This window comes from Callithrix jacchus, chromosome 18, assembly GCF_049354715.1.
Source record: "Callithrix jacchus isolate 240 chromosome 18, calJac240_pri, whole genome shotgun sequence".
NCBI classification, from domain to species: Eukaryota; Metazoa; Chordata; class Mammalia; order Primates; family Cebidae; genus Callithrix; species Callithrix jacchus.
In genome coordinates, this window is record NC_133519.1 from 17,826,101 (window position 1) to 17,840,191 (window position 14,091).

Below are 14,091 nucleotides of genomic sequence, written 5' to 3' on the forward strand. Positions count from 1 at the left end.
AAGACTGAGAAGAAGTGGCCAGGGAAAGAAGAGAAACAGAAGAAGATGGATTCCCTGAAGGGAGGGCTTCAAGAAGGAAGAAAGGTAAACAACATGGAATATATCTGAGATGTCGAGGAAGGTGAGGATTGAAAAATGGCCATTGGATTTAAAGCCTTGGAGGTCATCGATGACCTTGGTGAGAAACATTTTGGTGGAGAGGTTGGAAAAACCTAGTGGATTAGAGCCTAGTGGATAATGGGGACATGGGAGCAACCTGGGCAGCTATTTTTGGAAGTTTAGCCATGAAGCAGTAGTGTATGGAGGTATAAGTGGGATCAAGAGAGGGTTTTCCTTGGATATGGGAGAGATACAGGACATGAAATGCCAGTGGGAAGGATCCTACAGAGAGGGAGATGTCAGGGGCCATAGAGGAGAGAGGGATAATAGGTTGTATAGCTTCTGAGAATGCACAAAATGATGAAATCTGGAGTCCAGATGGCGATGTTCACCTGTAGGAAGGAGAGTCCTCTATAATTTAGGAAAAGGAGAGATGAGTTACTGGGTGGATACAGAGCTAGACACTCAATTTGTTGGTGGCAGTGGGGGAAGTTATTGTCTGATGAAGTAGGGAAGGAGTAGAGGTATTAATGACCTGGGAATTCTGTTCAGGTCTGAGAACAATAGTGACAGGAGAGGTTGATGCAAATAGAAGGATTGAGGGTTGTTGTCAGATAATAAGGGCTTAAAAATTGTCATTTTGGAGATGAAGTAGTATATGTATGTGGGAGTGGCTGACTGGTGTGGAGAGGACAGACCACGGTGTTCAGGGAGTCATACATGTGGCCATGAGAGTCATGAAATGATGACAGATTGTGGGGTAGGGAGGATGCAAACTGCAGTGCCAAAGTCTTCACTGAGAGTGGGCGTGACTAGGAGTCAGCCCATGACAATGATGCATAGAAGATCATGATGTTGTTGAATGGAACAGGAAAAGGTAATGAGGAAGGAGTAAGATGTCTTCTACAAGGGTCTTGGGTGGGAACCCAAACCACTCTGGGACAGGGGCCGGAGAGGCTAGAGAAAAATGTGTGAGCCAATAAGATAATTGTGTTGGTTTTTTTATTGATTGGCAGACAGAAAACCACAACTAAATCTCTTCTAAGATGAAGCACATGGAACTTTATAACTTTCTTTCTTACTATCACTGTTGGCAAGAATATAGTTTGTATTTTGAAAGCCTTTACTCCTATGTTAGGGGAATTTTGGTCACGGTGGCTGGACTGCTGCTAGCAGGAAAAGCACAGTAAGAGAAGGGAAGGTGCAAGTTCTTGAATGTGTAGGATACAAAACTCAGGGATGGAGGCTGTGTAGGTGCCAGGCCTAACAGGATCTCACACAGCAAATGGCTCTGGAAACCATAGCTCCGATCTTGGTTATTGGGAAATTTGGGGGACATGGTCTGTTTCTTTTTGTGCTGCTGACTGGGTCAACTTACCTATAACAGTGAGGGATACTCTGTCACTGTGCTGGGCCATCAGGCCATTGTTGGCCTCACAGGAGTAGTTTCCAGAATGTTCTGCAGTCAGAGAGAGATTGAAAGAGGCTTCTCCTCCAGAGGGGGCTGAGTTGCTCCCCAGGGTGACATCGTCATGATAAAACTGGTACAGGATCGGGGGAGAGCCTCTCAGGGCCTCACAGCGAAGCTCCAGCAGGTCCCCCACCACAGCCTGGGCCCTGGGAATCCTGAGGGTGAGGATGGGGCGAGACACTGGAACTGAGGGAGAAAATGAGTTAGGGACACATGTATTTTAAAATTAAAAACAGCTGTCTATCCTAGCCAGAACAGTCAGACAAGAGAAAGAAATAAAGGGCATCCAAATTGGTAAAGAGGAAGAAGTCAAACTGTTCCTATTCACTGATGATATGATTGTATACCTAGAAAACCCCAAAGACTCATCCAAAAAGCTCCTAGATCTGATAAATGAATTCTGTAAAGTTTTAGGATACAAAATCAATGTACACAAATCAGTAGAACTGCTATCCAGTTCTACTGATCAAGTGAGAATCAAATAAAAAAATTCAAACTTTTAAATGACATGAAAAAATAAAATAGACACTTAAGTAGGTAAAATATGTCTGTAAGAAAAACTACAGGACACTGTTGAAAAAATCATAGATTACACAATAAAATGAAAACATCCCATTCTCATGCACGGGTAGAAATAATATTGTGAAAATGGCCATTTACCAAAAGCAATCTATAAATTCAATGCAATTCCCATCAAAATACCATCACCATTCTTCACAGAACTAGAAAAACCAATCCTAATATTCACATGGAACAAAAGAGAACCCACATAGCCAAAGCAAAACTAAGGAAAAAGAGCAAATCTGGAGGCATCAAAATACCCAACTTCAAACTATACTACAAGGCTATAGTTACCAGAACAGCACGGTACTCACATAAAAACAGAAAGGAAGACCGGTGGAAGGAGAGAACCCCGAAATAAAACCAAATACTTATAGCCAACTGATTTTGACAAAGCAAACAAAAACAAAGTGAGGTAAGACACCCTGTGCAGCAAATGGTGTTAGGATCATTGGCAAGCTACATGTAGAAGAATGAAAGTGTACCCTTATCTCTCACCTTATACAAAAATCAACTCAAGATGGATCAAAGACATAAATCTAAGACCCAAAACCATAAAAACTCTAGAATATACCATCAAAAAAAGAAAAAAGTTCTTCTAGATGTTGGCTTAGGCAAAGAGTTCATGATCAACAAACCAAAGCAAATGCAACAAAAACAATAATAAATAGACGAATCTGAATTCAGCTAATAAACTTCTCCACAGGAAAAAAAAAAAAAAAGAAAAGAAAAGGAAAGAAAAAAGAAAGAAAATCAGCAGAGTAAACTGACAACCCACAGAGTGGGAGAAAATATTCACAAGCTATGCATCTGACAAGAGACCAGTATCCAGAATCAACAAGGAACTCAAACAAATCATCAAGAAATAAACAAATAATCACATCAAAGAGTGGGCAAAGGGCATGAATAGACAGTTTTCAAAAGAAGATATGCAAATTGCCAACAAACACATAAACATGTTCAACACCACTATCAAGGAAATGCAAATCAAAACCACAATGTGATACCACCTCATGCCAATTGCAATAATGGTGTATATGAGTTTCTGTTTCTTCTTTCCCTGATCATTTATGGTCATATCAGTGCACAGGTTTATTTTTATCATTTATTTATTTTGTCAGTCCTAATATCTATGGTTGCTCCACTTGAAGAATTCACTTGTTCTATCCTACAGGCTACTAGTTGGTTTTCCATGGAATTTTAGTCAAGTATAAACTATTAACAATGAGTTACTGCTGGCAAAGTATTCAGAAACAATTTACAAAATGGATATTTTGAAATCTGTCATTAATTTTTAAAAACTGTCAATTCTTTTTGAATTGTGAAATAATTCACAATTTACTCTGAAATAATAATAATCATGAGAAAATGATTGTTCCTTTACTTACTTTTCTTCCTCTCACCAACTGATTTTTCTGTTACAATTTTTTATATCTTCAGCATTTACACTAGTTACTTTCTATTCCATGACCATAATTCTCACAGTTGATTAGCCTTTGTTTCTATATCCAAATCAGTGCTTTCCAATCTTGTTCACACAATATTCTCACCCGAGGATGTGTCAAAAAATATGGATTCTGTGGCCCCATCTGTGAGATTCTGGATGAATTAGTCTGGAGAGGGGCTTAGTAATGTGTCTTTTACAAAGTTCTTGGGTGACTCTAATGTACAGCCAGGGTTGAGAACCAGTCATCTACATAGATTCAGAACTGGCTTTTCATAGCTGTTTCCTCATTATGAGTCCTATCTGTTCATTTGCATCTTGTTGGGCTGCATTTTGTCACTAGGTGATTTTTTCAAGAAGGCTTAGTGCATTCTCAGTTTCCTGAATCCCTGTATTTTTGACAATGCATTTTTGATTTGATATAAAATTCTCAGTTATTATTCCTCCCCCCCAGAGGTCCAAGTCTGGTTATCATTCTCTCTCTTTGGCATTGAGTGCTCTGCGAAGTCTAAGACTAACTTGATATTTTTCTTTCTGAGATGACTGCATTTTTCCCTATGATCACACACACACACACACACACACACACACACACACACACATGATTTTAATATATATATTTGTTGCCCTTTAGGTTCTTGGGTACATGTGAATACCATGCAAGATTGTTGCATAGGTACATACGTAGCAATGTGGTTTGCTGCCTCCATCCCCATCACCTATATCTGGCATTTCTCCTCATGTTATCCCTCCCCAACTTCCTACCCCCCACTGTCCCTCCCCTAGGCCCCCCCAACAGACCGCAGTGTGTGATGCTCCCCTTCCTGTGTCCATGTGTTCTCATTATTCAACACCTGCCTATGAGTGAGAACATGCGGTGTTTGATTTTCCGTTCTTGTGTCAGTTTGCTGAGAATGATGGTTTCCAGGTTCATCTATGTCCCTACAAAGGACACAAACTCATCATTTTTTATGGCTCCATAGTATTCCATGGTTTATATGTGCCACATTTTCCCTATCCAGTCTATCATTGATGGGCATTTGGGTTGGTTTCAAGTCTTTGCTATTGTAAACTGCTGCAATGAACATACATGTGCATGTGTCTTCATAAATAGAATGATTTATAATCCTTTGGATATATACCCAGTAATGGGATTCCTGGGTCAAATGGAATTTCTATTTCTAGGTCCTCAAGGAATTGCCACACTATTTTCTACAATGGTTAAACTAATTTATGCTCCCACTGACAGTGGGAGTAAAAGTGTTCCTGTTTCTCCACATCCTCTCCAGCATCTGTTGTCTCCAGATTTTTTAATGATCGCCATTCTAACTGGCATGAGATGGTATCTCAATGTAGTTTTGATTTGCATTTCTTTAATGACCAGTGATGATGAACATTTTTTCATATGTTTGTTGGCCTCATATATGTCTTCTTTTGAAAAGTATCTGTCCATATCCTTCACCCACTTTTGAATGGGTTTGTTTGTTTTTTTCTTGTAAATCTGTTTTAGTTTTTGTAGATTCTGGGTGTAAGTCCTTTGTCAGACAGGTAGATTGCAAAAATTTTTCCCATTCTGTTGGTTGCCAGTTCACTCTAATGATTGTTTATTTTGCTGTACAGAAGCTCTGGAGTTTAATTAGGTCCCATTTATCTATTTTAGTTTTTGTTGCCAATGCTTTTGGTGTTTTAGTCATGAAGTTCTTGCCTATGCCTATGTCCTGAATGGTTTTGCCTAGGTTTTTCTAGGGGTTTTTATGGTGTTAGGTCTTATGTTTAAATCTCTGATCCATCTGGAGTTAATTTTAGTGTAAGGTATCAGGAAGGGGTCCAGTTTCTGCTTTCTCCACATGGCTAGTCAGTTTTCCCAATACCATTTATTAAACAGGGAATCCTTTCCCCCATTGCTTGTTTTTGTCAGGTTTGTCAAAGATCAGAAGGTTGTAGATGTGTGGCATTGCTTCTGAGGCCTCTGTTCTGTTCCATTGGTCTATATCTCTGTTTTGGTACTAGTACCATGCTGTTTTGATTACTATAGCCTTGTAGTATAGTTTGAAATCAGGTAGTGTGATGCCTCCAGCTTTGTTCTTTTTGCTTAGAATTGAATTGGCTATGCGGGCTCTGTTTTGGTTCCATATGAAGTTAAAGGTGTTTTTTTTTTTTTTTCCAGTTCTGTAAAGAGGGTCATAGGTAGCTTGACGGGGATAGCATTGAATCTCTAAATTACTTTGGGAAATATGGCCATTTTCACAATATTGATTCTTCCTAACCATGGGCATGGAATATTTTTTCATCTGTTTGTGTCCTCTCTTATTAAATTGAGCAGTGGTCTGTAGGTCTCCTTGAAGAGGTCCTTTACATCCTTTGTTGGTTATATTCCTAGGTATTTTATTCTCTTTGTAGCAATTGTGAATAGCAGTTCCTTCTTGATTTGGGCCTCTTTAAGTCTGCTATTGGTGTATAGGAATGCTTGTGATTTTTGCACATTGATTTTGTATTCTGAGGCTTTGCTGAAGTTGCTTATCAGTTTCAGGAGATTTGGGGCTGAGACAATAGGGTCTTCTAAATATACTATCATGTCGTCTGCAAATAGAGACAATGTGACTTCCTCCTTTCCTAATTGAATACCCTTTATTTCTTTTTCTTGCCTGATTGCTCTGGCTAGAACCTCCAATACTATGTTGAATAGGAGTGGTGAGAGAGGGCATCCTTGTCTAGTGCCATATTTCAAAGGGAATACTTCCAGTTTTTGCCCATTCAGTATGATGTTGGCTGTAGGGTTGTCATAAATAGCTTTTATTATTTTGAGATACGTTCTGTCAATACCTAGTTTATTGAGAGTTTTTAGCATAAAGGGCTGTTGAATTTTGTCAAAGGCCTTCTCTGCATCAATTGAGATAATCATGTGGTTTTTGTTTTTGGTTCTGTTTATGTGGTGAGTTACATTTATAGTCTTGTGTATGTTGAACCAGCCTTGCATCCCTGGGATGAAGCCTACTTGATCATGATGGATAAGCTTTTTGATGTGCTGTTGCAATCAGTTTACCAGTATTTTATTGAAGATTTTTGCATTTATGTTCATCATGGATATTGGCCTGAAGTTTTCTTTTCTTGTTGAATCTCTGCTGGGTTTTGGTTTCAGGATGATGTTGGTCTCATAAAATGACTTTGGAAGGATTCCTTCTTTTTGGATTGTTTGGAATGGTTTCAGGAGTGGTAGCAGCTCCTCTTGTATGTCTGGCAGAGTTTGGTTGTGAACCCATCTGGGCCTGGGCTCTCTTTGGTTGGTAGGCTATTAATTGCTGCCTCCACTTCAGCCCTTGTTATTGGTCTATTCAGGGTTTTGACTTCTTCCTGATTTAGGCTTGGGAGGGTGTAAGTGTCCAGGAATTTATCCATTTCTTCCAGGGTTATTGGTTTATGTGCATAGAGTTGTTTGTAATAATCTCTGATGATGGTTTGTATTTCTGTGGAAACTGTGGTGATATCCCCTTTTTTGTTTTTTATTGTATCTATTTGATTCTTCTCCCTTTTCTTTTTTATTAATCTGTCTAGTGGTCTGTCTATTTTGTTGATCTTTTCACAAAACAAGCTCCTGGATTTATTGATTTTTTTTTGAAGGATATTTTGTATCTCTGTCTCCTTTAAAGTCTATTTTATCAGAGACGAGAATTGCAACTCCTGTTTTTTTTTTTTTTTTTCTCTCCATTTGCTTGGTAAATCTTCCTCCATCCCTTTATTTTGAGCCTATGTGTCCTTGCATGTGAGATGGCTTTTCTGAATACAGCACACCTATGTGTTGTAACTTTTTATCCAATTTGCCAGTCTGTGTCATTTGATTGGGGCATTTAGCCCATTCACATTTAAGGTTAATATTGTTATGTGTGAATTTGATCCTGCTGCTTTGATGCTAGCTGGTTGTTTTGCCCATTAGTTGATGCAGTCTTCATTGTGTCAATGCTCTTTACCATTTGGTTTGTTTTTGGAGTGGCTGGTACTGGTTGTTCCTTTCTATGTTTAGTGCTTCTTTCAGGAGCTCTTATAAAGCAGGCCTGGTGGTGATGAAATCTCTGAGTAATTGCTTGTTCATAAAGGATTTTATTTCTCCTTTGCTTATGAAGCTTGGTTTGGCTGGATATAAAATTCTAGGTTGAAAGTTCTTTACTTTAAGGATGTTGAATATTGGCTCCCACCCTCTTCTGGCTTGTAGGGTTTCTGTGGAGAGATCTGCTGTGAGTCTGATGGGCTTCCTTTTGTGGGTACCCCACCCTTTTTCTCTGGCAGCCCTTAGCATTTTTTCCTTCATTTCAACCCTGGTGAATCTGACTATTATATGCCTTGGGGTTGCTCTTCTCGAGGAATATCTTTGTGGTGTTCTCTCTATTTCCTGGACTTGAATATTGGCCTGCCTTGCTAGGTTAGGGAAGTTCTCCTGGACAATATCCTGAAGAGTGTTCTCCAGCTTGGATTCATTCTCTAGTTACATTCATGTACACCTATCAAACGTAGATTAGGTCTTTTCACATAGTCCCATATTTCTTGGAGGCTTTGTTCATTTCTTTTCACTCTTTTTTCTCTAATCTTGCCTTCTCATTTTATTTCATTGAGTTGATCTTCAATCTCTGATATCCTTTCTTCTGCTTAGTCGATTTGGCTATTGAAATTTGTGTATGCTTTGCGAAGTTCTTGTGTTGTGTTTTTCAGCTCCATCAAGTCATTTATATTCCTTTCTCAGCTGTTTATTCTCATTAGCATTTTCAAACCTTTTTTCAAGGTTCTTAGTTTCTTTGTATTGTGTTAAAACATGTTCTTTTAGCTCAGAGAAGTTTCTTACTACCCACTTTCTGAAGCCTGTTTCTGTCAATTCATCAGACTCATTCTCCATCCAGCCTTGTTTCCTTACTGGTAAGGAGTTGTGATTCCTTGGTGGAGGAGAGGTGTTTTGGTTTTGGGTGTTTTCATCCTTTTTGTACTGCTTTCTTCCCATCTTTGTGGATTTATCTACCTGTGGTCTTTGTAGTTGGTGACTTTTGGATGGGGTCTCTGAGTGGACGTCCTTTTTGTTGCTGATAAAGTTATTGCTTTCTGTTTTTTTAGTTTTCCTTCTAATAGTCAGGCTTCTCTGCTGTAGGGCTGTTGGACGTCCATTCCAGACCCTGCTTGCCTGGGGATCACCTGCAGCAGCTGCAGAACAGTAAGGGTTGCTGCCAGCTTCTTCTATCTTTGTCCCAGAAGGATACCCGCCAGATGTCAGCCTGAGCTCTCCTTTGTGAAGTGTCTCTTTGAACATACAGGGGTCAGGGAGCTGCTTGGGGAGACAGTCTGTCCCTTATAGGAGCTCAAATGCTGAGCTGTTAGCTCTGTTATTTCATTCAGAGCTGCTGGGCAGGTATGTTTACATCTGCTGCAGCAGAACTCATAGCCGCCTTTTCTTACCAGGTGCTCTGTCCTGGGAAGGTGGGGCTTCATTCATAAGTTCCTGATGTGCTGCTGCCTTTTGTCAGAGATGCCCTGCCCAGTGAGGAGGTAGCCTAGTCAAAGTCTGCCAGCAGAGGCATTGCTGAGCTGCTGTGGGCTCTGCCCAGCTGCTGTGTGAACTTCCTTATGGTTGTATTTATAGAGGTATGGTTAGAACTGCCTCAGTAATGGTAGTCTGCCTCAGTAATGGCAGACTGTCTCTGTAATGGCAGAATGCTTCAGCAATGGGATTGCCTTGGTAATGGCAGACTGCCTCAGTAATGGCAGACTGGCTCGGTAATGGTGGACTGCCTCAGTAATGGCAGACTGCCTTGGTAGCAGTGGACTGCCTCGGTAATGGCGGACGCCATTCCCCCCACAGAGCTGGATTGTCTTGGGTCCAGCTGTGCTTGCTGTGAAACTCTCAGTCCAGAGCTTTTCAGGTTGCTAGTCTTTGTCAGGGTGGGACTGGCTGTGCCAAATCACCTGGCTCCCTGTTTCAGCCCCCTTTTTTTCAGTTGAATGGGCGACTGTGTCTCCCAGGTGTTCCCAGTGCCAGTTGAAATGGTGCCCAGATTTGTGTGAGTTTTTGTGCAGAGACACGCTGCGCTGGCTGAAACAGCTGTGCTGGAGACTCATGGTGCTTTTCTGCCCAGGAATCTCCTGGTCTGTGGGTAGTAAAATTTCATTTGGAAATGCAGTGATCACTCACCATCTGCATTTTCACTGGGAACTGCAATCCAGAGCTGTTCCTATTCAGCCATCTTGGATTCCCATACATATATTTTTAACCTCAAAGGTCAATACTTCATCAACATACATCTTCTGATCTACATATTCAAATTTTCTTTACTTCCCAACAATGTCTACTACATCTTTGAGTTTCATTTTACTCTTCAGTTCAATTTTTCCAGGGTCTCCATTTTAATTATCCACATAACTGGATAATTGGGGGAGGCTCCAATGTCTGATTTCAATATTATAATTCTTGCCTTTATTTCTCTGCCTTTCTACTTTGCATTCTGTTTTATTTTCTCAAACTGATTTTTCATTCAATTAACTGTTTTCAAAGGTTTCCATTCTATTCTTCCTGCTTCAAATTGGTAATTCATTTCTAAAGTAGCTTGTTTTTGTTTCCTCTTGAGCTTTGCTAAATTTTTTTTAAATCCCCTCTTATCATCTTGTCGTATCATCTGTCCAGTAAATTACAGATGTTGACTGAGGATCTACTGTGTGCCAAACACTGAGTAGGCACAGGGAGGTTGTGGAGACCCAGATGGATGCAGTTCTGTTCCCATGAAGCTCACATTCCATTGGCATTAAGGGAGACAGTCAAGAAACCGAAAATAAAGAGGCTTAAGATGCTGTCAAATATGAGAAGAAAGTAAAACATGGATAAAAACATGGTAACGGGATATGCATGAAGTCCGGAAGCTTCCTAGATAGATTGTGCTCTGACTTTGGAGTAGCCCCAGAACATTTACATTTTAAAAGATTTTTCTATCATACCATTTTGCTTCTCTGTAAAGAAGATAAACTTTCACTTTCTACTAAACAAAGTTTCAATTAAAAACAGAAGCAACTTAGCCTCTAAGAAGACATCAAATCATACACATACAATTTGCACGTGTTTCTTGCATGTATGGCACACTTCAACAAAAATTTTTTAATAATGCAACAAAATGATACTGATTTGAGTGAGTTAGAAAACAAGGGATCATAAAAACTCTGGAAGTCTGAGGAGCTGGTTCCTAGGGAGCCATTTCCTCCTTTATTCGTAAGCAGCCTTCTCCAAATCTGCCATAAGAGTTCTGTTTGGAAATCCTTTGGAGAATTTAAGGCCTTGACCAATATTTATCTACAAGACTGTGCTTGTAGCTAAGTTAATATGTAAATGTCAGTAGAGAAATAGGACACGCTCTGTGCATCAAGAAAAATTGGCATATTGATAGAACATGCAAGGAATGAGAAGAAAATACAATCCATAAATTCATTTGGTAAAAGTTGGGGAATCTACTGAGCTATTTGGGGGTTCTGGCTGAGCCAGGACTGAATGAGGACTGAGAACCCCAGCTAGTTAGTTGATGAAGAAGCCAAGAAGGAGAGGAAACTGGACAGTGCAAGCAGATTTCTAAAGGAATGGGTGAGAGAGAACTCAGCCAGGGGTGGGTGATTGGCAGGAACCCAGCACTTACCAGTGACAAAGAGGCTCACCGCCTCACTGCGCTGGGGACCAAAGCCATTATCAGCTGTGCAGTAGTAGTTCCCTGAATGCCCTGAAGTCAGAGAGAAGCTGAAGGACACTCCTCCCACAGAAGGTGTTGAGCTGCTCCCTAGGGGCACATCCTCATGATAAAACTGGTATAGGATCCGGGGAGAACCTTTCTGAACTTCACAGTGAAGTGTCACAGTGGCTCCTTCAAAAGTCAGGGCCTCAGCAGAGCTGAGGGTGAGGACAGGACGAGACACAGGAACTGAGGGAGAGAAAAAATGAGCCAAGAGTTGCTTCTGCCTCTTACTGTAGATTTCAATGCTTGGCCATGCAGATGCCCAGTCTCCAGTCCAGGGTCTCCAGGCTTCACCTACTCTCAGGGCAGCCAAGCCACTTCCCAGGCTTCTCTCAGCAGCTCCCCCATCCCCCATGCTGGTCTTTCCCTGTCCGTTCATTTTCCACCAGACCTCTAGTCTCTTCTCTCATGGCTCCCCTTGTTGTGTGATCTGCCTGCCTTTTGCAGAGGAGATAATTTCAAGGAAGACATTCCTTGTCTTGCCACCACCAGACTCATGTGCACCAGCTCCTCACTCCTTCCTGCAACCATGCAGGGTGCTCTGCAACCATGGCAGAGCCATGCCTGGCCTGCCCAAGGGGGATTTTCCTATGTCTCTTGACCTCGTGCATACTGCCTCTGTCCTAGACATAAAGTCGTTACTTCTGTTGGCTTCTTCCAAACACCATTTTGATGTGTTTAACTATCTCCATGTAAGAAAAACTATCAGAAATACAAAAGCAACCCTATTTGCATTTGAAGTTCCTCAGTCTGTTTCTCCACTTTTCGGTGGTCATTCTTCTGGAAGAAGTGACTTACATTTATCACCTCTGCTTCCCTATCTCATATCTCATATGCACATTTTGTCCATTACAATTTGGTTTTTAGCCCTAATAATCTCTAAAGCTGATTTTTCATAATTACAAATGTAGTTATGAGAATAATGCTGGAAATAAAACAGACATCTGTTATAATGATACTATAGTGTCTGTAAGTTCTGGTGTGTGTATATCTGTTGGATGTAGTTCATAAATATTTGTACATATAGAGACACTAATTTAATCACCACAAGAATTCATTGAGGTAGGTGCTATTGTTGTCCCTGTTTCACAGATGCAGGTGCTGAGGTCCTAAGTGGCTGAGTCACACAGCTAGTAAGTGAAGAGGCAGCACTCAAACCCAGGTGTTCTGGTCCTAGTCTGTGTTCTTCTGCCAAAGAATACTCCTTGACTAAATTCACTGGATGTGACTCGGTTTTGATCTGTCATCATCTCTTAGCTTTGCCTTATCCAAACCAGCTCACTCTCTTCTGCTCAGAACACATTCTGCCCTTGGTGACAGTGGGACGCACTCTCATAGTGCCTCTTTTCTCGGCCAGAGTCCTTCCTTTTCATGTCCCATCTCCTCTACTGGGACTGGCCCGGGGGTTCTGTCCAACTGGACACTCTCTTGTTGGACCCTCTCCTTCACTCCTGGCTGCTCCGCAAACTGGCTGCTCTATGACCCGCTTCTCACTGTGCTGCTGGACTGGTTTTCCCCAACATTGAAACCATTCATGGAGCCCAGATTCCCCTGCAGAATATGGCCCAAGCCCCTGGTCTGCTTCTAAGTATGTTCTAACCATGTCTTCTTGCCCCACCTCATCCTGCGATTCTCCACTGTTCAGTCTACGCTGCCGTCATCAAGAACCGACCCCCACTCCGGTTCCTGGCTGGTGTCCTCCCTCCCTCACCACAATCCTCTTCTCCTGCAGGTCTCAACTCACATATGAGCTCTTCCAAAAAGTTTTTCTCACTTCCCAACTCAAATTGGCATGCCTTTCCATCTGCTCCTGCAGCCACCAGGGACTTCTATCCTCAGGTTGACGTTTTCTCTATTACTTATCTGCATTTGCTATTAGCCCCTAAGAACCATGTGGGCAGGGCCGGGTTGGCCTAGTCTTAGATGCATTCTTAGATGTCAGTACAGTCTGGCCCATGGAATATACGCAATCAGTATTTATTAGGTAAAGAAATGAGCCATTGAATAGACATCTCTGAGTCTGTTTGATCATGATGTCACTGTCTCCACTTTCCTTAGGCCTTTGGATGTCAGGGCCACTGTTGTCTTTCTCAGTCATTTAATATCTCCCTTCGGGTTCCCTGGTCCTCTCTTTTGTAATCTCACACATCCATATTGGGGGCGTCGGAGGAGGCAACTGGATTCTTGTTTGTCTCCAACCTGGTATTATTGTTTTATCAGAGAGAAAACTGAGGCTGCTTCTTTGCCCATCTAAGACCGGACACTATGTCACCAGCATAGGCCCAAATAACACTGTCTCCTTAAAACTTTGACCTGGCATTTAGCCACATATGGATGGTCCAAAACAGATCCAAGCTCAACGGAAACCTTGTTGACGTCCTATTTGACAGCTACCAGAATAGTCATGAGGGCATTAAGCCAAGCAAGCAGACACGAAGCTATCTCCTGGCCTGCCCCCAGCTCACCGCTGTCTGTGCCTTTCTTAATACTTTCCAATCAACTCTAAGGAAAGGCTTGAGCAAGAGGGATGTGCTGGGGTTATTGTGATCCAGCTACTTGTCATTGTATCTTACATGACTTTGCATGTGGTTATTCATTAATGACTGATATTAACCGGACAGGGGACATTTCTGTGCTCCTGGGAACTGAATCTGAGTCTATATCTACTAAGAACAATTTAGTGAATGAAAATCAGGCATCTGGTGGATGTAGAGGACAAGTGGAGAGCACAGGAAAAGCACTTGGCTGCTCTGAATTTGATGAGCAGGGAAGAG

General features: G+C 41.4%; 1 protein-coding gene and 1 long non-coding RNA gene across 2 annotated transcripts in view; one reads left to right on the forward strand and one right to left on the reverse strand.

The window, feature by feature from the left end:
• Positions 1 to 14,091, reverse strand: part of FCRL5 (Fc receptor like 5) — a 38,345-nt gene that overhangs the window by 11,217 nt on the left and 13,037 nt on the right. The window contains exons 8-9 of the mRNA XM_054247354.2: positions 11,225 to 11,503; positions 1,478 to 1,756 (exon numbers count right to left, since the gene is read on the reverse strand). Of these exons, the coding sequence (XP_054103329.2) occupies positions 1,478 to 1,756; positions 11,225 to 11,503 (558 nt within the window). The remainder of the gene's footprint in view (positions 1 to 1,477; positions 1,757 to 11,224; positions 11,504 to 14,091) is intronic.
• Positions 1 to 14,091, forward strand: part of LOC118149137 (uncharacterized) — a 28,677-nt gene that overhangs the window by 1,696 nt on the left and 12,890 nt on the right. The window lies entirely within an intron of this gene.